The following is a 25,619-nucleotide window of genomic DNA, read 5'->3' on the forward strand; positions in this document are numbered from 1 at the left end:
TTCTTCTGGAGTTAATGTAGGCTGTTCATGCATGTCTAAGAAATTGGCCATTTCACCTACGTTGTCAGTTTTGTTGGCAAAAAGTTGTTCATAGTATCCTCTTAAGATCATTTTTATTTCTTTGGGGTCCACAGTAATGACTCCCCTCCCAGTTCTGATTTTATTTGTATCTTTTCTGTTTTTGTCTTTTTCAGTCTAGCTAAGGGTTCTTCTCAAAGAATCTGTTATTTTCTCTGTGTCCATTCAAATGTTTCTTTATATTCGCCTAGTATCTTAATATCTTTTGTTTCTTTAGCCATCCCATTGATATTATTTAGGAGATTTGTTAGAATATCTTTGATTAATTGTTCCAAATTCTTTGCCTCCTTGAAATTTTTAGTTTGATCATTTGGCTTAACCATATATTTTTGCTTCTTTATGCACCTTGTAATTTTTTGCTGGTTTCTAGGCATCTAATTACCTTGAAAGTAGGTTTCCCTCACTTGTATAAGCTTTTGTTGTTGTTTGGGTTAGCACTGAAGTTCTTCTTTGGTACTTGGTTCACCAGTATTTCCCAGCCAAACCAGGGCCAGAGTCTCCTACAGGAGGTGCACAGCTTCTTAGACAGAGAGTGAGCAGGAAAACAGCTTCTCAAATTGCACTTCCCCAGCCTTCCCAGCAGATGGTGTAACCTATTTCCTCACAACTCCAGCTCTCCCAGACCACAGCCGCCCACTAGGCAAGGTCTAGACAGACTGGATGCTGTCATTCGCCAGGGGGATGGGTGCCAGGGGTCACAGTGGTGCTTCGTCCCCTGCCCGTACTTCTCTGTCTGTAGAAATAGTAGAGCTATGAGCACCCTGGTCTCCTGCAGGGAAAGGTTCAAGACTGAGGGAACCAGGACTTGCCCGTGATAACCAAACGTTAGAGCAGGACTCTTCTGTGTCCCCCTCTTTTCTCAAGGGGAGGCCCTCTCTCTGTCTCTCTCTCCCAGATCTGGGTGTGTCAGAAGCTGCTGGCCTCAGGGATGTGAGATGGGTGCCGGGATCTGCGGTGGTCTCTTTTTGTGTATAAAATGGAGCCACTATCTCTCAGACTTCCATATGGAAAGACTCTAGGCTCAGGGACTGAGAGGGCTAACTGTGCCAGCCAACAGTTAGGCCAGGACTGGGTCATATCTTGCCAGTTGGCAAGAGCCAAACTGATGCAAAGCTGCTGGCATTGGGGATGGAGGATGGCACACTCGAGTTCACACATCCCTATTTCTGAGTTGTTGTTTCTCCAGTTTCTCATCTAGCTCTTCCTCGTGTGTTACATTGGTCCTTCCCTGTTCTCCCAAGAAAGTTCCTGAACCACTCACTGCTTGGGACATTTTCTATCTGTTCTCTAGGTTTTTTTGGTTAAAGAGTGAGTTCTGCCTGTCTTTATTCCTTTATCTTCCCAGAAGTCTCTATGATGTTGCTTTGTAGTTATATTTAACATCCTGATCTGTAATCATCTTGTTTGCTTTGATGCCAACTTCAATATTATGCACAAACTATGTTAGTATATCCCTCCATACCCCTATTTTTATGAGTTCCTGTAAAAAAGTATATGACTTTACATTATGAGTTCAAAACCACTAATGTCTGAATACATTGTATGCATTTGCCTTTTAGAGCCTATGGGAAGTAAAAAGTAGAGTTGCAAACCAAAAATACAATAGTATTGGCATTTATATTTCCCCATGTCCTTACCCTCACAGGAGATCTTAATATCTTCATGCGGTTTCAATCTATTATCTATTGACCTTTCCTTTCAACCTGCAGAACTCTCTTTAGCATTTCATGGAGGGCTGATCTAATGCTAACAAACTCCATCAACTTTGGTCTATTGGGGAATGTCTTAATCTTCCCCTCATTTCTGAAAGAGTTTTGCAAGATACAGAATTCTTCGTTGGCAAGTTTTTACTTTCAACACTTTAAATATATTTTACCACTGCCTTCCTGCCACCATGTTTCTGATGAGGAATCACTTAATCTTATTGAGGCTCCTTTGTACATGCTGCTTTGCTTCTCTGTTGTGGCTTTCAGAATTCTCTCTTCATTTCTGGTATTTGAAAATTTTATTATAACATGCTGTAGTATGAGTCTGATCTATCTGGTTTTATCCTGCATGAAGTTCATCGAGCATGTTGGATGTGTATATTCATGTCTTCAGTTAAATTGGGGAAGTTTTTAGCTGTTATTTCTTTGAATATTTTCTCTGCTCCTTTCTTTTTTCTCCTCATGGGATTCTCTCAATGTGTATATAGGTATGCTTCATTGTATCCAACAGGACCTCAGCCTCTGTTCACTTTTCTTCATTCTTTCTACTTTCTGCTCCTTAGATGAATAATTTCAATTGCTTTATCTTAAAGTTCATGGAATCTTTCTTCTGCCAGCTCCACTCTTTTGTGGAGCTTAGAATCCTTCTAAGAAAATTTTAATTTCTGTTACTGTGGGCTTCAGCTTTGTTTGGTTGCTTTTCACAATTTCCATCTCTGTCGATATTACTCTTTGTGTTCATCTGCCGTTTTCCTGATTTCCTTTAGTTATTTGTACAGGCTTTTCTTTAGCTCTTCATGCATATTTCCGACCATGTTTTTAAAGTCTTTTCCAGTATGTGCCAGGTCTGATACTCCTCATTGGCCATTTCTGATGCTGTAATCTTTTCCTTTATGTGGGCCATTGCTTCCTCTTTCATTGTATGGTCTGTAATTTTTGTGGAAGCCTGGATGTTTTGACATTATAGTGTATTATCACTGGAATTTAGATTCTGTGGTATCTTTTCATTAAGCTTGTATCCAGCTCATGTTATGACAGAGCTCTTCTTGAAAAATAGCAACTAACAAAAGGAAAAGGAAAATAAGGAAACACCTTTCCCAGTTTTTCAGGTTGACTGATGAAAGTGCTTTCTGTCAGAGCTTATCCATGCAAGGAGTTTACAAATATCACAAAGTCAAACTGTAGGGGTCGCCCTGATCCTTTCTGTGCATGTGTTTGTCTTGGGCATACACTTGTAGCTTTAGGAATTCTCCTGTTTACACAGATATAAGTATGCCCTTTTCTGAGAAAACAGTTTCCTCACAGTCCTGGGCACTGTACTTTATATCGTGCAGCCTTCAGTCCATCACTCCAAGTGGCCACAACTTGATTGCCCTCCTACATTGTTCTGTAAAAGAGCTGTGTGAGTTGCTTTCTGCACACAAGCTGAATTCTAGGACAGTGAGCCCACAATGTGTGTCCCTCAGGCCTCCACCAGAGAGACTGGGCCAGACATGCACACTCTCAGTATATGTCCTAGAGCTCTTCTTCCTCTGGAACAAGGATCAGGGGTCCATACTTGGAGTGCAGGCCATCTCCATGCTGAACCAGTAGGGATATTGGAAAGGCCAGCCAGGTGCCTCTTCTTTAAGTTGCCTTTTTCTTGATTTGTTGCTAGCCCTGTTACTACAAACCTTTAACTCTCTTCTGGGAGCTTTGAGAAATGTGCTTCTGCCAGTTCTTGCTGGTTATTCAAAGCTTTTGTGGCAGGATGGGCCCCTGAAATTCCTCACTCCACTATCTTGATCAGGGTGGGCTCAATCCCTGGGTTACTGTTATCTGGAATACATAAGATGTAAGTAATAGATGGATCAAGCTTCTGTGATGACTTTTTGATCCAGGTCTGATACCTAATATTTTTAATTATTAAATTTTATTTTATTAGATTGATGCTAACATATATAATGCTATAATTCTAAAGCTTAAGAAAAATATACTCTGATGAAAGATAGGTATTTACCTGAATTTCTTATTTCCTTATTTTTCTGTTTTGTAGGTCGTAAGTTTAAAAAGTTCAATAAAGTCAGAGTTATGAGAGCTCTAGATGCTGTTGCTCTCCCACAGCCAGTGGGCATTCCAAATGAAAGCCAAACTCTCAGCCAGAGGATCACTTTTTCACCAACTCAAGAAATACAGTTTATCCCCTCACTGATCAACCTGCTAATGAGCATTGAACCAGACACCATCTATGCAGGACACGACAACACAAAACCTGATACCTCCAGTTCTTTGCTGACGAGTCTTAATCAACTGGGCGAGAGGCAACTTCTTTCAGTAGTCAAGTGGTCTAAATCCCTGCCAGGTAATAATAATTTGTATATAATAGCATGTAATAAAAAATTGATTATGTTTGTTGTACTGGTAGAGTATTAAATAAACTGTGAATTAAATCAACTGGAATGCTAATATTACGTTACAGGACTTGTTTTAGCCATTCAGAATATAACTTTAACATGTGCTGTTTGTCCAGGACCCTACTGTGCCCAGGAAGTACAAAAGAAGCAGAGCGCACACTGAGTCTTGCTGATGAATCAAGAATTGCATTCATGAAACAGTTAAGGAATAGCATAAGTTTATGTGTTCAACAAAAAAAGTCACGGTAATTTAGAGAAAGACAAGTTGACCATCTTTTTAAAAATATCTAATTCAATCTAAACTCTCAATTGATTAAAAATAAAACTGAATATATCTATTCCTATGACAAATCAAAATAGTATTCAGAGTACAGTGGGGATTTCTAAAGTCAATTAAGAAAGAAAATTCCTGAACATATAAATGTTAAATTCCTAACGTTTAGAATGCAGAGAAATGATCCACCAGTCACTCTTCCCTCTAATTTAGACCCAGACAAAGGGGTCTATAGCCCAGAAACAGTGCGGTTTTGACTTATATCATGATGCAAGGATTTCAGTCACATTAACTATAAACTATTGTTGCACCGTCAGCACAGTTTTGTAGGTGCCAAGTGGTTGAAATAACTACCGGGATGCACTTCTCAGGTGTCTGAATCTTAGACCACAGAGCCAGGGGAATATTTGTGTAGCAATTATTTGGAGAGGGTTTAATCCCATAATTAGAAATAAAGGGAACATGTTTTATTTTGGTTTTTAGTTAACATCCTCCTTCATGCCGATATCCTTATACTCCTAAGACCAATTTATCTTTCCAATATCTGATCAAGAATTAAACATATTATGTCCGTTTAGCTTCAATGAAATTCAAAACCCTTTTACAAAAGAACGCCTTCCCAATTTGCCTTAATATATAACTCAATTTTTATTCTTCTACTGAAAGGTTTGAAATAAAATAGATGAATGGCTATTGAAAATTCAAGGCTATGTGAAACAGAAAGAAAAACACTCCCCTGTTTGTTCAGTCTTTTAAAAGTACATGTTGAGAAAAGTTAATAAAATTCAGTATTCTGATAGAGATAAGGAATCTAATAGAAAAATCAAAATGCGTAGGATAACATTAGGTTCTTGCTGAAAGGCACCTTGAATAGGTAACTTTTTCCATTAGAGAAGTCTAAATGTTTAAAATTTACTGTAAAATAGTTATCAGATTTGATAGATCTTTACTATATAAAAACATTACTAGAACACAGATGAGCTTTTCAGTTTAAAAATAAATGTTTAAATGTGTTTAGCTTTTATCAGTTTTCTATTATTCCAAAAAGGTGATTTCTTTTATTTTTGTTGATATTTTTATACTTTGCACTTTGGAGTTTGTTTTACTTTTAAAAAAGACTGTAGTATAAGTTTGCAATGTTAGAAAATAAGTTATAATTTAAAAGATAATTTGTTTGCTTTGGTTAAAAGCTAAGTAAGCTTTTTATATTGAAACATTGTTATCTGTCAACACTCTGGCTCCCACACACCCTCAGAAAAAGTGAGAGGAAATTTTTACATTAAATTATTGGCAACTCTTTAAATGTTGTGAAATGTAATCCATATGTATGTAAACCAGATGGTGGCATCTTCCATACAATAAGGCAAGCATTGAGATTAGCCAAAGCATCACGTGGTCTGTGGGTTTACAAACCATATTTTGCATGGTCTGCATTCTGGGAGTAATTCTAACGCTAATGAATGTATGATGAAATGGTCAGTGTACCAGAATGCCTATACTGACTTTTACAGAAAGACTTGGAGGGATGTATGTATATAAAGTAATCTAGTATAGTTTACTACTCAAAACCTTTGGGTTGACTTTAAACCAGGGCACAGTTTTTACTCACTGATTCACTCAATCCATGTCTATTATATGCTTTTGTGTGCAAGACCTAACAAGTAGACACTGGTGTTAGGAAGAGAAGCCAGTAATGTAGGCTTCGGTATAATTGCATTTTGGTGTAACATACCCGAGCATCTGGTGTTCAATTTTGCATATAAATTTTATACATTCATTAACATGACATTGGTCTATGGAAGAAGAACTGTGTTAAACAAATCTGCAAGAGCCTTACTGAAAAGCCAGAATGTCTCTTTGCTAATTTACAGTGCAAAACGAAAATGTGCCAGAGAAATACGTTGGTGCAACAGGTCATTCTTCTACAGCAGGAAAGTGTATTAGGGACGCAGAGCAAGAATCCTAACAAAGAGGACAGTATGCCTGCGGGCCACTACGGATGTATTTGCAGATGCCCCTGGGGATTCCTGTTGTCTGGTCAGGGCTTCCTCATATCTTCTTTGCAACACTGTCCCGGTATCTTAGACCTTTTATGATAATTGCAGCTTATGTTACATCTGTCCAATATTATTTCAGACCTATCTTTATTTCTATTTAATGGAAACCTGCAAGATGCTCTAGCCTCATGACAGCATATTTACAAGCTATCTCTGAAAATATATTTATTGCATCTATATATCAATGATTTTATATTGACTTTTGCTATAATTTCTCAGAGGGTAATATTTTCTTATTTGAAGCTTGGAGCAACACAGTACTTGTAAAATTTAAGAAATGGACAATACATATGCCTTTCTGTTAAGGAACTTTAAATCCAGTGGCAGATAAAATACCCAGACAACTTTTGGTTTAGGACTAAAGTAGGCTTCAGAGACGGGGTGCCAGTTAAACAGTACCTTGAAGAAGTGAGATCCTGATAAATTTTGGTAAGAAAACAAACATTCCAAGTAGAAGGAATAGTGTGGCTGAAAATACGAAAGAAGGTAGGTTTGGTGAATAATGAATTATACCACCAAAGGGTAGTGGATCCCAAAATTTTCAATGTGAGAGCCCCTTAATGACAAAACAAAAATGATCACATTCTGCCTCCACAGGATGGCAATTAAAGCTTTTAGTAGCCACTGATCAATAAACACTACAGCAATGCCTACTTGTCCTTCTGGAGTTTCATCACCCAAATATTAAGAAACCACAGACGGTAAATTTATATGGGGGGAGAGTTGTGGAAAGTAAATTTAGAAACTTAAGTTATAGCCTGATCAAGGAGGGTCTCTAAAGGGAGGCTTTAGAAATTAAATAAATAAGCACTCACTCTCAATTCAGTATCACCTTTAAATATTTTTCATCCTGTATATCAAAACATTGTAGCAGAATTTGATGTGAAAGAAATTTGGAGAAAAGATTTCCTTTTTGTAAATTCTGTCTTCATAATTCTGTTTACTAGTGAAAAATATTTTCAGGTCAATGACTTGACATTTTTAAACGTCGCATTTTTAAATACATGCCTTACTTCTTGGTTTCAGTTAGCCAAACTATTTATAAACATTGTAACAGAAGACTGATAGGGTATTTTTCCTCATTTTCTGGCTTTGAAATATCCTCTGAGTCAGTAACAACCATTGCATCTGTGACAGAGGATTTTTCTTGTTTCCTAAACCAAATGAGTAAATCAAGTTACTGCCCCCAAAAAGGGTGGGAGAGAAATGAGAGTAGCTAACCAGGAGTAAAGTTAGGCCTTTTGATAAATGCTTTTATGAAGACTTTCAAAATCGATTTTTCTAACACTCTATTGCAATGAAATTACTATTGCTAGTGTCATCAAAATTTTTCATTTGTCAAACCAAATAAAGACTATCAGCTCTTAACATGTTTCAGATGCTTCTGGGGCCACTGACAAAGTAACCACTTCTTGCTGAAACTCCTCCTTTGGCATTCATCACTTCCATTCCAGATAGGCACATTCTTCTTGATTTATCCATTTTCTGTCTCCTTTGGGGTCTTGTTCTTCCAACCACAACATAAATTTGGCATTTCCTGGGTTTCATCATCTACTAAAGCATTTTCTCACTCTGCTTACTCTGGATTAGCTCGCTCATAGCCTTGTCTTCCATTGCCACTACTGTGACGACGCTACTGTTAAGGAACTTTAAATCCAGTGGCAGATAAAATACCCAGACAACTTTTGGGTAGATAGAAAGGACCAACCCAGACCCTCTACTGAATTATTGGGCCACATATTTTAACTGTTTATTACACATTTCCACCTGGATGAGCTTCCAACTCAATACTACAAACCTACGTCATTCATTTCTTTCTCCTGTATCTTGAAATGGCACCCCAGCCAGAATTTTGAGTTTCATCCTTGGCTCTCTTTCCCTTTTGCCCCATGTCCACTTAGTTGTCAGATTCTGTCAGTTCTACTTATTAATTATATAATTAATTCTACATACTTCCATTGCTACTGTCCTGACTTAATTTGGGCCCTCATTTTAAAACTAAACTTCCGTAACAACCCCGACTAACCTTAGTACCACCATTTTCATACTGGTCTTAAATGATCCTCTATTCTGTCTCTAGAGTCAGCTTTCTAAAACAACTATAATCAATTATGCTATTCTCTTTTCTTCTCCAGAGTAAAGTCAAAACTCCTTAGCCTTAATACACAAGTTCATTGTGTGATCTGGCACCTGAATCTGTAACATTTTCTTTCTCACCTTTCCTTTTCAAGCATCTCTTAAGTGTAAGCCTCTTGCTTTATTTCCTGCCTCCATCTTTTGCACATATTGTTTGCTCTACGAAAGAAAGACCTTTCTCTTCCCCTATCTTCTTCTGGCTGGCACCTAACTAGTTTCTAAGATTCTAATCAGTGTCCCTGATAAGATTTCTCTGAGCTTTCCCAGACTGAGTCAGGGGCCCTTTTATTCTTCCGTATCACCCTTGAATTGTCAATCATAACACTTTCCACTCTGAGATATAATTATTTTCGACTTTTCTGCCCGCAGACTGTTAGTGTTAAAGGCAGAAGCAGCATTTTTCTATTCTTTATGCTCAGTTTCAAGCATAATGACCATTCTAAATAGGTGTTTAAAGAATATTTATAGAAATATATAGAACTGATATTTAAAAAAATACTGTGTGCTGCCTTAGAACACTAAATGTTAAGTTCTTCTTATTCATAGTAAGTCATCAAACATGTTGGTGATTACACTTATTACATTGAGCTCAACAACAGAAGATGTTGACATATTAAATATTCTGCCATAGTAGATGAGCTTTCTAAGTTACATGACATTTTACAGAAGCCCAACCTATATATTTTATCAGAACTAGATGTAAGATAAGAGAGCCTATTATGGCATACAGACCATCTCTTTAGCTGTACAATTTTTTTTTAATTTTAAAGCATTAAGGCTTGTTACATTACCTTTGTCAGGAATTATCAAGACAAGTGATTTAAAAGGAAAGGGTATTTTTCTTTACCTATTTGTTAAACACAACTAGTGATCATCCATCGCTTTACTATGTAAAGGTTTTTCATTTTGATCATCAGCTGAAGTGTATTAAGTTTACCTGATCATTATCATCAATGGGAATTTGATCTTAGTGTCCCCATTTTTAGTTCAGTATAAAGTAATGAATGATATTGCAGCTAATGATGAAAATGTTGCACTTCTGTACTAGGCATATTCAAGTCAGTATAATATTGTACATTTATCACAGATAAATCCTCTAAAAGATAGAGTAAATAAAGCTCATTTTCCCAGTTGTAGTCTATTCTGTTAAAATGGAAATAACAATTTCACTGTAAATGTTGAAAGCCACAACAAAAAAGCAATGTATCATGCACAAGGGCGTCTCAATAAGATTAAGTGTTGATTTCTCATCAGAAACATGGTGGCAGGAAGGCAGTGGGAAAACATATTTAAAGTTCTGAAAGCAAAAATTTGCCAATGAAGAATTTTACATCTGTAAAACTGTCTTTCAGAAATGAGGGAGAGATTAATACATTCCCCATAAACCAAAGTTGATGGAGTTTGTCAGCATTAAACCAGCTCTCCATGAAATGCTAGAGTTCTACAGGTTGAAAAGAAAGGACAATAGACGATAGATTGAAGCAGATGAAGACATAAAGACCTTCTGACATGGGGAAATACAAATGCCAGTATTATTGCATTTTTGGTTTTGCAGCTCTACTTTTTACTTCCCATAGGCCCTAAAAGGCAAATGCATAAAATATAATGAGAAATCAATGGTTTTAGACTCGATGTAAAATCATGTAACTTGTGACAAAAACTACATTAAGGTGGGGGGTTGGAAGGGTACAGAAAAAATAGTTTGTATATAATATTGAAGTTAATTTAGTATCAAAGCAAACAAGATGCTTACAGATTTAGGAAGTTAAATATAAGCCCCATGGGAACTACAAAGAGTGTACTATAAAATATACCAGCTCATAGAGACAGAAATTACTCTAATGGTTGCCGGGGTCAGAGGGAATGAGGAGTCAATACATAATGAGTATAGGGTTTCTGTTGGTGGAGATGGGAAAGTTTCAGCAATGGAAGGTGGTGAAAGTTCTACAATATTGAGAATTGATCCCTTTGGATGGTATGTTTGGGAAAGGTTGAGATGAGAAAATTTATGTTGTATATACGTATTCCCATAATTTTAAAAAGGAAAGAACTATGGAGCAAATGACAATTAAATGCAATATATGATCCTAGATAGGATCTAATAAGGGAGGAGAAAAGGCTCAAATGACATTATTGGGCATCTGGAACTTAAAAACTGTACGTAAGGTGGTTGTATAAATTTATATCCTTGTTCTTAGGAAATTTACATGGAAGTATTAAGTGTTCAAGGAACATGATGTACACAACCTATACTCAGATTTTCAGAAAATGTATTGATAGATGGATGGACAGAATTATATACTAAATATGGCAAAAGTTAAAATTGATAGATCTGGCATTGATAGGGTAGGGGTATATAGGAGTTCTCTCTGTGGGCTTTATGTTATTTTGTCCTCTAAGTTTGAAATTATTTCAAAATAATTTTTTTAAAAAGCTAGCACCACAAATGCCCCCATTGGATAACCAACATCACTGGGCATCAATACATCGAGAATAGAGCCTAACCATATCTTTGTCCTTGCATATGATTTCTGATTCAGTATCCTGGTAGTATGTGTCCCACTGATCAAATCAGGTCTCAGGTCTCAAACCCAGGAAAGCAGAGACTTAACCAGCTTCTTCGGTGGTAAGGTAGGGCCCTTGTCCTCACCAAACTAAAATCAGTGGTGATTCTACTTCTACAGAGGGAGGGAAGGAGGAAGCAGGCAGGATGGACGAAAGGAAGTTTAGATGCTGGGGAGCCAAAAGGGCAGGAGGAATATCCACTATGGCACTGCTAATTAGGAATAGGCATTAGAGTTTTCTGTTCCTGTGAGGTTATGAAGTTCTGAGAAGAAAACTAACACCTACTATTTGTATGAAAATGAAGCTATCTGAAGAATATGAAGAGAAGATAGCATTTTTCTATTTTCCACCTTGAGATGAGTAACATAATCAAGAAATAAATTTAGTTTGCCTTCAGTATTTAAGGAATTAAGTTTTGCCTTAACTTCTGAAATTGGCCATTTTTAAATGAAACTCAATGGATTCTTAGGGACAATAGCTGCTACTAAAACATCTTCATGGAAAATAATGTTCCCACCAAACCACTCATCTTCCTCTATACCTTCAATAAAGTAGTTCATCTACTTTCATTGTTTCAGCTATACTCAAATATAGATAACTTCAAAAATATACTTCTAGTCCAACCATCCCCCATACTTCTAACTTATATGTTCAATTGCTATCTTGATATTCCAGAACATGTCCAAAATTTTATTGTTTTATTCCTAGCCTTTCTGTTGTTTTACTTTATCTCAGTGTTTCTGTTATCATCATCTACAATTCAAGCAAAAAATACTTTGCTTTGTATTTAAGTCCCCCTTCCTCCCTCCTATAGGCAATGGGTTGCCAAATTTCCTTTATTTTACATCTTACGCTTTTCACTGTTCCTCTCCCTTCTCTCTATTCCAATGTGTTGATGTATTTCTGACTCTTAACCTCTCTCACCTGGACTTTAGCAATATCTCCCAACTCCTCCCTAACTCTAGACTTGTCCCCTTGAAACCATTCTCCACATAGCAGCCAGGAGAATCCATCTACATGGCAAATAAAATTATATTACTCCCACTGCATCTTAATAGATAAACAAGACCATCTGTGATCTGACTCTAGCCTACCTCTTCAAATTTTTCCTTGTCCACCCCCCATACACGCACACAAAGAGAGACTCTAAATCATGATGGAAATCTGGGTTAAGTTTCAAAAAACAAAAATTACTACAATATTGTGGAATCTCTTCAAGACATAATTAAAAACTGTTAAAGGAAAATCAAACCACAATTGAAAGCAGTGGTGGTTTTACAACATAAAACCAGTTGATGTCTAAATCCCAGAGAATTGAGAGTCTTCAGTAAACTGATTGTATTCTACTTAGGTTGTATCTCTTTCTCTTTTAGGGAGTTATCCTGATTTGCCTTCCCATCCCCACACCTGTGTCCTCTATCTTGTGTCCTCCCAGTCCTCTGGGAGCTCTACCACTGCACTTAATAGTCATATTCCTGTCTCCCCTGTTAAGTTGTGAGCTTCTTTTAACAGCAAGGATTGTGTCTTTTTCTTCTTTGTATCTTCAGCATTGTAACACTTTATCTGATACATAAACAATTCTCAATAAATGGATGTTGAATGAATGAATGAGTGATAGATGATTCAAATAATGAATTTCCAAAAATGCTGAATTACAGTGATTAATTTTAAATGACTTCCAATATCGCTGATTTTTTTTTTTAGTTTTCAGGCTTTATTATTTTCCTGATATTTAGTATGAAATATGTTGAGATTGAAAACAGTATATTATCCAAATATTTGCATTTATTTTCATATTGTCAAAAATATGTTTCTTCAACATTTTTGACATAATTAAATGATTTTTGTGATCATTTTACTTTTAAATTCATTTTGTAGGTTTTCGAAACTTACATATTGATGACCAGATAACTCTCATTCAGTATTCTTGGATGAGCTTAATGGTGTTTGGCCTAGGATGGAGATCCTATAAACATGTCAGTGGGCAGATGTTATACTTTGCACCTGATCTAATACTAAATGAGTAAGTAATTATTTTTGCTGTTTTTATTGGTAGCTTAAGGGATATGTGTAAAATAATCCTACAAATTATATTTCAATAGACGATCATACATTTAGTGTCCTAAATGATAGAATTTTCCTGAAAAATCCTTAGAATTACCTCAGGATACAGCTTGATAACACAATTCTAATAAAATTATTATTTTATTAGTAATTTAATATTTGGAGCTTTTTCCTTTTGCTTCATTATTGTAGTCACCAATCCAGTTTTTGAAACTTCAAAACTCTATTTAAAATAAATTTAAATTCACAATTAACTGTGTATTTACCAAATTAAAATTTCATATCATAATACTAATAAAGACTGAAGTAAAATGAGAAATATTTTTGCTTGAAAGTACTGACATACCTTCGAAATGTAAAAACATTAACTACTAAAGGAAAACTCACATATGGTAACTTTGTTTAAAAACTGAATGATCAATATTTCAGTTTGCTTGATTAGATTTAAATTACTGTAATTAATTTTCTACATAATCTTAAACTCAATAAGAATCTTTTCATTAAAATATTTAAACAATTCTAATGATGAATACTAATTCAGAATGATATAGCTTAATTGCTTACACTTGTATAGGTGTTTATAGTTTACAGATAACTTTTCTATGCATTCTATTTTATACTACAACCATTTAAAATAAGAAATAATCACTATTTTACAGCATACAATAAGTAAGGAATCATTATCCTTCATTTTCCACTCTTTTTCTTAATTGTACACAACATTATATACTTATAAATATATATAGAAAGTATATATAGGAATAAAACAGTGAATAGAGCTATGCCCTCAGCTCCACAACTGAGCACATTCTCAACTCCTACAACTCCTTTCTCACTTTAGTTATTTAAACTATGGTAATAAAAGTGAGAAACAACACCTTATTTGTCAATGTGTAATAATATGATTTTTGAACTTTAAAATTTCTTAACCTCTTATTCAATAAGTAGGATTATTACCAAAATCATATTCCCTCACAAATTATATAAACACATACACTGACACTGTATTTTTTCTCGCTCTCTTGCTTTTTTCCTTTGTGATTTGCACGTGGTACCAGACAGCGGATGAAAGAGTCATCATTCTACTCATTATGCCTTACCATGTGGCAGATCCCACAGGAGTTTGTCAAGCTTCAAGTTAGCCAGGAAGAGTTCCTCTGTATGAAAGTACTGCTGCTTCTTAATACAAGTGAGTACAAGTAACATAGGGTATTTACTTAAATTTATTAGGAAAGTCTCAAACACTAATATGATTATACATGAAATATGAATCTTAAATTGTAACTGCAAAGGAGAAACACCCAGTCTCTGTTGTCCCTATTAGCCTAGAGATGAATAAAATTAGTTGATACTTCCTATAATACTCATAATTCTTATAACGTAATAGCCTACCACATAATACTAAAACGACCTATGAATTCAGCCAATTATTTCTTTTTACATTTTAGATAAAATATGATTAAATGAACTTTTCATTTAATCTAATTAGGTATTTTAAACTTACTAATATTTATAAACACTAATATATTTCTCTCCATCTCAAGACCCCAAAAGTATGCACTGTATATAAAGTACACAGTTTTGTATGGCTTATTCTCTGTATGTCAGGATAGGCTAACTGCTGTAGCAAGTGACTACAGAGGCTAGTAGTATAAGAGAGTAGCAGTTTATTCATCACTCACAGTTACAGTCCAGTACATGAGAAAGAAGAACTCAGGCTGCTTCCACCCAGGGCTTCACTCTTCCCTAGCAGTTTGAAGCCCTTCATTGGTTCTGGCTGGAAGATGAGCACTGAAAGGAGGTGTGGTGGCAAGGCTTAGTAGTGTCAAGCATTACTTCCACTGGCATTCCGTGGCCCACCTTCACTACAGAAGAAGCTGATACATACAGCATCTTTGCATCTTTGGATGCAAAGAAGGAAAAACAAAGTGAGGTATTGTGAAATAATACCACCAGAAGGACAGACAAATGTCTCTTTCATTATTTCTTGTACAGGGAAACATACACATTCCTGGCTTAATGAGTAGCAACTACTGCTACACTTTGTTTTCTCACTCCCCAAGATCTGTGTGGTAGAAGTAAAAAAGAGATGTAGCCTTTCCATGCCCAGGCAGATTCAGCCCTTGAATATACAAAAGAGAACAGGGAGGTAAGACCTCAGTTGAGAGTGAATCATGGAAATACAGCATCTTTGTAAGGACTTTTTTTCTAATTGCACAATTCTCAAACGACTGGAGGGCATAGGTCACAAGGAGAGGCAGAAGAGCTGAACACTTACAAAATGAATATTTCCTCATGAAAGTTATGCAGACAAGGATCAGTACAGGACCTAAGGATCCATAGCCCTATTCCTCCATCCTTGAATAACAGAGTCCTTCAAGCTTGTGTTGAAAGAGCACAGAATAGACAAAGATCATGGATATAACAATGGCTAGACAAATTTAATATTATGATAATTAAGTCCTATCTGTCTTTTCTTGAAGGCAGTGAGTCCTCTGGCAGTTATGTCAAAGACAGTCTTAGATCCCTCAAAATAGTGTATATCGTTAACATAATTCCGTATTTATGGATAGGCTCCATTCTGCTGTGGAACCAAACAAACCCAATATCACTGGCATGACAAATTTTTTTTGAAGTTTTTTATTCTTCCCACTGAATGTCAAAGGCAGATCAACAAGGGAGGTTCAGCTCATTGTCTTTACTCAGGGAACACGGCAGATGGAAGCTGCGTCTTTTCTTATTGTGAAACATAACATGTATACAAAGAAACCAATAAATTTCAAAGTACTCTGCAACAATTAGTTGTAGAAAAGATTTCAGAGTTTAGTATGGGTTACAGTTCCACAATTTTAGGCTTTTACTTCTACCTGCTCCAGGACGTTGGAAACTTAAAGAAATATCAACATAACGACTCAAAGTCATACTCATTTATTAAACCCTACCTTAACTCCACCATTTCCTTTGATCTTTCTCCCAATCTTTAGGGTTATTTGGGCCATGTCCATTCTAATTTTTTCATGTTGGAAGGGGCTAGCGATAGTATGGGATAGGAGGATGGAACTAGTTGTTGTTCTGGAGAGATTGGTCTCTCTGGGTTTCAGGACTTGTCTGGCCTAAGAAACCCATCTGGAGGGTATAGACTTCTGGAAAGTAATCATAGTGCATGGAACTTTAGAGAATCTCAGATAATTTCTAGGTGTTCTTTAGGGTTAGCAGGAATGGTTTTGGTTAGGGTTTGACAATCTATGATAAGTAGCAATGTCTACCTGAAACTTGCATACGAGTAGCCTCCAGAGTAGCCTCTCAAATCTGAACTTTATCAGCCACACCTACCCCACTTTTGGTCAGGATGTCATTGTCAGTCCCACAGTGCCAGGGCCAGGCTCGTCCCTGGGACTCATAGACTACGTTGTTAGGGAAACTTTCATCCTTGGATACCATGTCCCACATAGGGGGGAAGGTAATGATTTCATTGCAGAGTTGAGCTTAGAAAGAGAGGCACATATGACCAATAAAGGAATGCCTATGGAAGTAACTCTCAAGCATAACTATAGGTAGACGAAGCTTCTTCACTATGTAAATAAGATTCACAAGAGCAAAGCCTCGAGATCAAGGGCGTGGACTTTTGACTTGGGAGTCCCTGATGTTTGAGACAGTATCAGGGGGTTCCCTGGCAGGAAAGTTCAATAGTTCCATATTTTTTCTCCCATCCCTCAAGGGATTTTGCAGATACGTTTTTTTTTTTTTTTCTTTATGGACAGGCCCCCACCAGGAATTGAAGCCAATCCTTTTTTTGGGGTGGTGGGGGGCATGGGCAGGCACCAGGAATCGAACCCGGGTCTCTGGCATGGCAGGTGAGAACGCTGCCTGCTGAGTGACTGTGGCCCACCCTCAAAGCCAATAATTTCTCACTATCTGCTTAATATACTCTGGGATGTATCCAGGCATTACATTAAGCTATACAGGGTTACAGGCCCTCATTCCCATTCTGGGTTCCCTGTGTTAGGGCTGTTTCAATGATCTATTCAGACAGGTTGAGTTAGATTATGTGCTACAGAAAATTTAGATTCTGGACATAATAAACCTTTCTTCCTTTAGTCCCGTAAAATAGGTGAAGTTCTAAGATACAATGTCTTCCTTAACACTCTATTCGGAATTAGCTTAATCCTGATGTGATCAGCTTAATCTTATCTGTAATTGAAGCCTAATCTCTTTTTCAGTTTCCTTAACAGTTGTTGTATGTGGCAATACTGACCTGCAGAACTGCAGAACTCTGACTCTTAGGTGTCACCCAAGTGCCAAAAGTTCCAGGGAAATACCAGGTTATAGATATATAAAACAGCCTCTCAAATCTGGAAATAACAGTTACCACTCCGGACTAAATGTGACTGCTATAAGAGTTTATAATCTAGGCCCCAATTTTGTTATAAGTATTTTCTAAATGAGACCATAGAATATTTGCTCTTTTGTTTCTGACTTATCTTGCATCACAAAATATCCCACAGGTTCGTTCACATTGTTATATGCCTCACAACTTCATTCCTTTCTGTTGCAGTGCAATATTCGATCATATGTATACGCCACCGTTTGCCATTCTACTTCTCAGTCAGTGTACCTTTCAGCCACCTCCATCCATTGGGCAACATGTATAACGTTCAAAATCAACAGTCCATCAACACTCTCAATTTTAGACAATTTTCATGGCTCCCAAGAGAAAAACAACTGATAAACACCCTTACTAAATAGAAAATCCAAACCTCCCCTTAACTCTTGTTCCTCCCCCCCATTATTGAGCCCTAGTACTGCTGTGGTACTGTTGATGTTTTTCTGTTAAACGTAGCCCATAACATGCAAAAGCAGTTTCCCCCCTAAACCCCGATATTATACACTCTTTGTACGGGATTCATACGTTTGAAGTAGTTCATGCAAGAACTTACTTATATTTGTAGTGTTAATTGGTAGGACACATGGGTCTGTACAACCCCTTTCAGTCATGTTCACCTTCCATATCGCATTACTTATAGACCCACTAATGAACTGCCTTCGCCTCTATCCATTCCCTTACATTAAAATTCAACCCCATTAGCTAACTGTTCACCCATCTCTAGCTTCCGTGTATGTTTTATGTGCTGTATTACATCACATTAATTGATTTTCTAGTGTTGAACCACCCTTACATTCCTAGTATAAACCCCACTTGGTCATGGTGTATAATTCTTTTAGTGTGTCATTGGATTCAATTTGCTAGTATTTTATTGAGAATTTTTGCATCTATATTCATTAGGGAGATTAGCCTGTAGTTTTCCTTTCTTGTAGCATCTTTACCTGGTTTTGGTATTAGAGTGATATTAGTGTCATCAAATGAGTAGGTAGTGTTCCTTTTTCCTCAGTTTTTTTGGAAAAGGTTAAGTAGAATTTGTGTTAGTTTTTTGGGGAATGTTTGATAAAATTCCTCTGTGAAGCCAACTGGCCCTGAGCTTTTCTTTGTGGGAGGATTTTTGATGACTGACTGAATCTCTTTGTGATTGATTTGTTGAGATCTTCTATTTTTTTCTTAAATCAGTGGAGCTTGTTCATGTGTTTCTAGGAATTTGTCCATTTCATTTAAGTTGTCTAGTATAGTGGCTTATAGTATCCTCTTATGATTATTTTTATTATTTCAGAATCCATGGTAATAACCACCCTCTTATTTCTGATTTTATTTGCCTCATCTCTCTTTTTTCTTTGTCAGCCTTGCTAAGAGTCTATTTTATTGATTTTCTCAAAGAACCAACTTTTGGTTTTATTGATTCTTTCTATTGTTCTTTTGTTTTCCCATTCATTTAGTTCTGCTTTAATCTTTATTTCTTTTCTTCTATTTGCTTTGGAACTAGTGTACTGTTCTTTCTCTAGTTCTTCCCGATGAGCATGTAAGTCCTCGATTTTTGATCCTTCTCTTTTTTTTCCTTCTTCTTTTTTAAAAGACGAATTTAAGGCAATGAATTTCCCTCTCAGCACTGTCTTTGCCACATCCCATAAATTCTGATATGTTGTATTCTCATTTTCATATGTCTCCAGATAGTTACCAATCTCTAGCAATTTCTTCTTTGACCGATGGTTGTTTAAGAGTGTATCTGAAAGTTTGCATTCTTTAGTGGTTATTGATTTTCAGCTTCATTCCATTGTGATCAGAGAAATTTTTCTGATCACAAATTATGCTTTGAATAATTTCAGTTTTTTAAGTTTATAAAGACCTGTTTTGTGCTCCAGCATATATCCTGGAGAACATTCTGTGAGCATTAGAGAAGAATGTCCTGATGTTTGGGGGTATAACAACCTATATATGTCTTTTAGATCTAAATCATTTATCACATTAAGTTCTCTATTTCCTTGTTGATCATATGTCTGGTTGTTTTATCTATAGGGAGAGTGGTGTATTGAAGTCTCCTACTATTGTTGTTGAAATGTCTGTCATTCCCTTCAGTTTTGCTAATGTTTGCCCCATGTACTTTGAAACTCCTTGTTTGGGAGCATAAACATTTATAATTGTTGTTTCTTCTTAGTGAACTGTCCTTTTTATTAATATGTAGTGTCCTTCTTTGTCTCTCATGATGTCTTTACATTTAAAAGACTACTTTGTCTGATATTAATATAGCTACTCCTGCTTTCTTTTGGTTAGAGCTTGCATGGAACATCTTTTTCCATCCTTCAATCTATTTGTATCCTTGGCTCTAAGATGAGTCTCTTGTAAGCAGCATACAACTGGGATCATATTTCTTAATCCATTCTGCCAATCTGTATCTTTTAATTGGTGAGTTTAGTCTGTTAACATTCAAAGTTATTACTGTAAAGGCATTTCTTGAGTCTACATCCTATTCTTAGGATTTTATTTGTCAGGTCTGTATACTCTTTTTCCCTCTTTCTCTTTTTATCCTTCAAGTTACCCTTACTGGCACTTTTCAATTCTGTGCCCTCCTCCAGACCTCCCTCTCCTTTTTATTTCAGCCATCAAAACTCCCTTTAGTATTTCTTACGGGGCTGGTCTCTTGTTGACATTTGTTTCTGTGAAAAATTTTAATCTCTCTCTTGCTTTTGAAGGGTAGTTTGGCTGAGTACAGAATTCTTGGCTAGAGATCTTTCTCTTTCAGGATTTTAAATATATCATACCACTGCCTTCTCACCTCCACTGTGCCTGTCAAGTAGCCTGGACTCAGTCTTATGCGGTTTCCCTTGTATGTGGTAAATCATTCTTCTCTTGCCACTTTCAGGATTTTCTGCTTCTTGTCAACGTTTGACAGTATGTGTCTTGGAGTAGGCTTGTTTGGATTTATTCTGTTTGGGGTTCATTGGCTTCTTTGATTTGCCTATGCATGTCTTTTATAAGGGTTAGGAAGTTTTCTTCCACTATATACTCAACTAATCTTCCTAGCCCTTTACTCTTCTCCTTCTGGGACACTGAGGATTCTTATATTTGTTAGCTTCCTTTTGCTTATCATTTCCCTGAGATTGCATTCAAATTTTCCCATCTCTTTTACCATTTGCTGATTTGTGTATTCAAAATAAACTGCCCTGGTCCTTTGGTTTGCTTATTCTTTCTTCTGCCTCTTCATATCTGCTATTTTCTGTCTCTAGTATATTTTTAATTTGGTCTGCAGTAGCTTTTTTTTAATTTATATATTAATTTAAAAAATTAAGAACAAACAAGCAAAGGTCTGCAGTATCTTTATTCTCTGGCTATCTGCTGTTTTTCTATTCTTTCAAATTCTTCTTTATGCCCTTCTGGTGTCTTCCTGATCTCCTTTATGTCATTAGCCAACCTATGGATTTTATTTAGTGGAATTCTATGAACATCTGTGCTAAGTTGTTCCAAAGTCTGTGTCTCCTCCAGTGTTTTAATTTGGTTATTAGGCTGGGATATATCTGTCTGCATCTTCATATACTTAGTGATCTTCTGTTATCTTCAAGGCATGTAATTATATTGATAGGTTTGCTTGTTTGAAAGTATTATGTACCCCCAGAAAAGCCATGTTAGGCTGGAATCCTTTGATTAGATGATCTCCATGGAGCTGTGATGTGCCCAGTTGTGGGTGTGACCTTTTATTAGATGGAGATGTGACTCCTCTCAATCTAGGTGGGTCTTGATTAGTTTACTGAAATCCTTTAAAAGAGAAAACATTTTGAAGAGATATAGAAATAACAGAATTGACAGAAACTTTTGAATAGAGCTGACTCAGATGCCAAAATTTGGAGGACAGAAGACACAGAATTCGGACTTGCTTGGAGCCCAGCAGATGTCGCCATGTCAAGCAAGCCAAAACCTAGAGAGAACCAAGAAAACCTGAAGGATGAAAGTCAGCTCCAGAGAAGCAATGTGAGGAACCCCCTCAGGAACAGAGGCTGAAAGCAACAGAGCCCAGGAGGAAGGGACCGGCAAGGCATGAGCATGCCTTCCCAGCTGACAGAGGTGTTCTAGATGCATTGGCCTTTCTTGAACTAAGGTATCTTTCCCTGAATGCCTTAGTTTGGACATTTCCATTGGCTTGGAACCTTAAACTTGTAACTTATTAAATTCCCCTTTTTAAAGGCCATTCCACTTCTGGTATATCACATTCCAGTAACTTGCAAACCAACATGATAGGGTTATTTTGAAAGGTGATTTCCTTCAGTAGTCCAAAGTTTATTATGCAGCTATTAGACAGAATGAAGTCATGAAGCATGTGTAACAGTGTGGGTGAATCTTGAGGGCATTATGCTGAGTGAAATTGGCCAGAAACAAAAGGACAAATACCATATGGTCTCACTAGTATGAACTAACATTGAGTGAACTGGAAAAATTGAAGTTAAGAACACAGGTTATGGGTGATGCGACGGTGGCTCAGTGGCAGAATTCTCACCTGCCATGCCGGAGACCCGTGTTCAATTCCCGGTGCCTGCCCATGCAAAAAAACAAACAAACAAAAAGCCTTAATGGATATGGAAAATTGTAACAGGTTCATGAAAAGAGAAATTGTACTCAAGGATAAGAAAAGTTTGATGAGTCTATGATATACTAATGCAAAACTAGAATAGTTTTCTGTTAAAAATTACAAAGTTGAGTGGGCAACCATGGCTCAATGGCAGAGTTCTCGCCTGCCATGCCAGAGACCCAGGTTTGATTCCTGGTGCCTGTCCATGTAAACGGAGAAAAAAAAAAAAAAAAGCACAGGTTATAGAGATAGAAATTGGACAACTGGTGCTGAATGAATACAAATTGTGTACTGAAATGATCACTATCTCATATTCTATATAGAAATTAACTCAAAATGGAGCAAAGACCTAAACATTAGAGCTAAGAACATAAAACTTTTAGAAGAAAATGTAGGGAAATAGAGTGGTGTGTTGATGTCTCCCATGATTATGGTATTGATGTCTATTACTCCCTTCAGTTTTGCTAGTGTTTGCCACATGTACTTTGGGTCACCTTGATGAGGTGCTTAAATATTTTTGGTTATTATTTCTTCTTGGTGAACTGCCCCTTTTATTAATATATAAGCTCTTTTGTCTCTAATAATGTTTTTGCATTTAAAGTCTTATTTTGTCTGATCTCAGTATTTTTTTTAGTTACAGCTTGTGTGGAATATCTTTTTCCATCCATTCATGTGCAAACTTGTTTGTATCTTTGGTTCTAAAACTAGTCTCTTGTAAACAACATATAGATGGATTTTTTTTCATCCATTCTGCCAATCTGAGTTGTTTGACTGGGGAGTTTAATCCATTAACATTCAGTGTTGGTACTGTAAAGGCAGTATTTACCCATTTTATTCTTTGGCTTTTTTTTTTTTGTCAGATCTATTTTTTTTCTATTTTTATCCTCTTAGTAACCCTTACTGACAATTCATTTCTATACTCTTCATCAAGCCTCTCTCTCCTTTCCTTTTTTATCAGCCAGCAGAACTCACTTTAGTACATCTTGCTGGGCAGGTTCTTAACAATTTCTTGTTAATGAACTCTCTCAGCTTCTGTTTATCTCGAATATTTTAAACTCTCCATTTTTTGAAGGACAGTTTTGCAGGATAAAGAACTTTTGGCTACCAGATATGCACATACCACTGTCTTCTCACCTCCATGGTGTCTGATAAATCAGTGCATAGTCTTAAGTGGCTTCTCCTGTATGTGGTTAGTCACTCTTTTCTTGCTGCTTTCAGGACTCTCTTCTCTTTGGCATTTGATCATCTGATTAGTATGTGTCTGGATTGGGTCTTTTTGGATTTATTCTTTTGTGGGTACACTGGGCTTCTTGGATTTGAATAATCATGTCTTTTATAAAGGTTGTGGCATTTCCAGCCATTATTTCCTCAGATATCCTTCCTGGCCCTTTCCTTTCTCTTCTCGTGAGACACCTATGATGTATATATTTGGGCGCTTTGTGTTGTCACTCATTTCTCTGAGACCCTGCTCAAATGTTCCCATTTTTACCTCCATTTATTCTTTCGCCTGCTCAAATTCAGTTGTTCTGTCTTCTAGCTTGCGGATTCTTTCGTTTGCCTCTTCAAATCTGCTGTTGTATATCTCTGGTGTTTGTTTAATTTCATCTGTAGTGTCTTTAATTGCCATAAATTCTGCTATTTTCTATGCTTCCAAATTCTTCTGTATGCTCACCTAGTATCTTCTTAATATCCTTTATTTTTTCATCCATCGCGTTGAATTTGTCTAGAAGATTTGTTTGAATATCTTTGATTAATTGTCCCAAATTCTGTATCTCCTCAATTTTTTAATTTGTTCCTTTGACTGGGCCATATTTTCTTGTGTTTTTGTATGCCTTGTGATCTTTTGCTTATATCTTGCTGGGTCTATTCTGAAGGTTGGTTTCACTCTCTTGTCTAGGATTCAGTTGCTGCTTAGATTTCTATTAGGGTGCTCCTTTGAGCATTGGATCATCAGTATTTCCCAGTCAAAACAGGGCCAGGTACCCATGCAGAGGGCACAGACAAGCTCTGGTGGGCCTGGGATAGGGTCTGGAAAAGACTCCAGAAAGCCCTTCTTTTTTCCCCTGCACTTTCTGGCCTTCCCAGAAGAACACACTCTTTGATTACTTATTCCTCCTCTAAAGTGGTTTAAATCATGGAGTCCAGTAGCATATAAGCAGGCAGGGCTGAAACTGCAGGGATCTATTTTCTTACTTTGCCATGCAGGGATGCTGTTTTCTCACTTCGCTGGCCAGCATCTGGTTCAGTGTTGGGCTGTGTCTTCCTCTATACTTAGGGCAGAGGACTCCTGCAGCTGCCCCAGTCTGCAGACATCCCCCAAGCAAAGATCAGGTCACGTGCTGCTGCTTCTCTCAATGGTGGCGGATGAGCACCAGGACCTGTGGCCAGAATTACAGCTTTTGCCCACATTTTCTCAGTCTCTTCAGCCTGCACTGACCTGGGCATTGAAATGTCCTCTCATACTCCTGGGTCCACAAATAGTTGATTTGGACAGTTTCTGCTTTGCATTTTGGAAACTCTTCCTTGGGACCCTGTTGTATTCAGCTTTTCTCCGTGGCTTCTATCTTGTCTTGTGTCTCTGTGGACTTGAGTCTCTGTGTCTGGGTATAAGTGGGGATCTGTCTTCCTGCTGTGAGAGTGTTATAGTCTGTGGGAGGTGGGAGGGATCCCTGCCGCTGCCTCTGGTCACTTACTGAGTTGCGTGGGGCCGATTGAGGGAGAGGCAAGAGGACTGGCTGGTCCAGGACAAAAGTTTCCTACCTGATATTTCCCTCTTTCTTTGATTCAGCATTTGTGGGATCCTTCTCCAGTCTTTACCTTCCTCCAGAATTCTATGCATGTCAAATCTGTTCTTTCTTTTACTGAATCTGGGTAGGGTTTTTCAGTGGATGGCTTGCATTGCCATGTCGATGATATTCCTGCATGGGATACTTTTCTGGCTTGTGATTAACGCAAGCAAATTCTATTTTAGAAGGCATAGTTAAAATTTCATGTGAATATGAACCTAATATATTCAGTTTTAAAACTATCTGGACGTTTAGAAATAGGCTGTTATTTGTTTGTCCTTTTCCATCCAAGTATTTGTTAAAAAGAAAGAAAATAGAAGGCCAGCATACTTGTAGTTGTAAACTAAATCGAACCAAGTACGTGAGGCAGGTTTATAAAATAACGTCTAGTGAACTTTTGAACAAGTGCTAAATTAAGTGTATAATCCATGGATACAGTTCTAAAATAGGTGTTGAAATGTCCCTTAACTTACCTATATCCTTCTTTCCAGTGAACCAGAAGTTTACATATCTCAGTGCTGTCAGTAATACTCTCTTATTTAAGGTGCTTGTATCTAGCATTACATATCAAATGAAATCATCATTATATAACTCAAAATTTAAGTATGTTATAAG

General features: G+C 36.9%; 1 protein-coding gene across 1 annotated transcript in view; it reads left to right on the forward strand.

Annotated features, from left to right (window-relative positions):
• Positions 1–25,619, forward strand: part of PGR (progesterone receptor) — a 65,979-nt gene that overhangs the window by 35,795 nt on the left and 4,565 nt on the right. Inside the window, exons 4-6 of the mRNA XM_077113173.1 lie at positions 3,820–4,125; positions 13,088–13,232; positions 14,332–14,462. Of these exons, the coding sequence (XP_076969288.1) occupies positions 3,820–4,125; positions 13,088–13,232; positions 14,332–14,462 (582 nt within the window). The remainder of the gene's footprint in view (positions 1–3,819; positions 4,126–13,087; positions 13,233–14,331; positions 14,463–25,619) is intronic.

Source organism: Tamandua tetradactyla, chromosome 8, assembly GCF_023851605.1.
Source record: "Tamandua tetradactyla isolate mTamTet1 chromosome 8, mTamTet1.pri, whole genome shotgun sequence".
Lineage (NCBI taxonomy): Eukaryota > Metazoa > Chordata > Mammalia > Pilosa > Myrmecophagidae > Tamandua > Tamandua tetradactyla.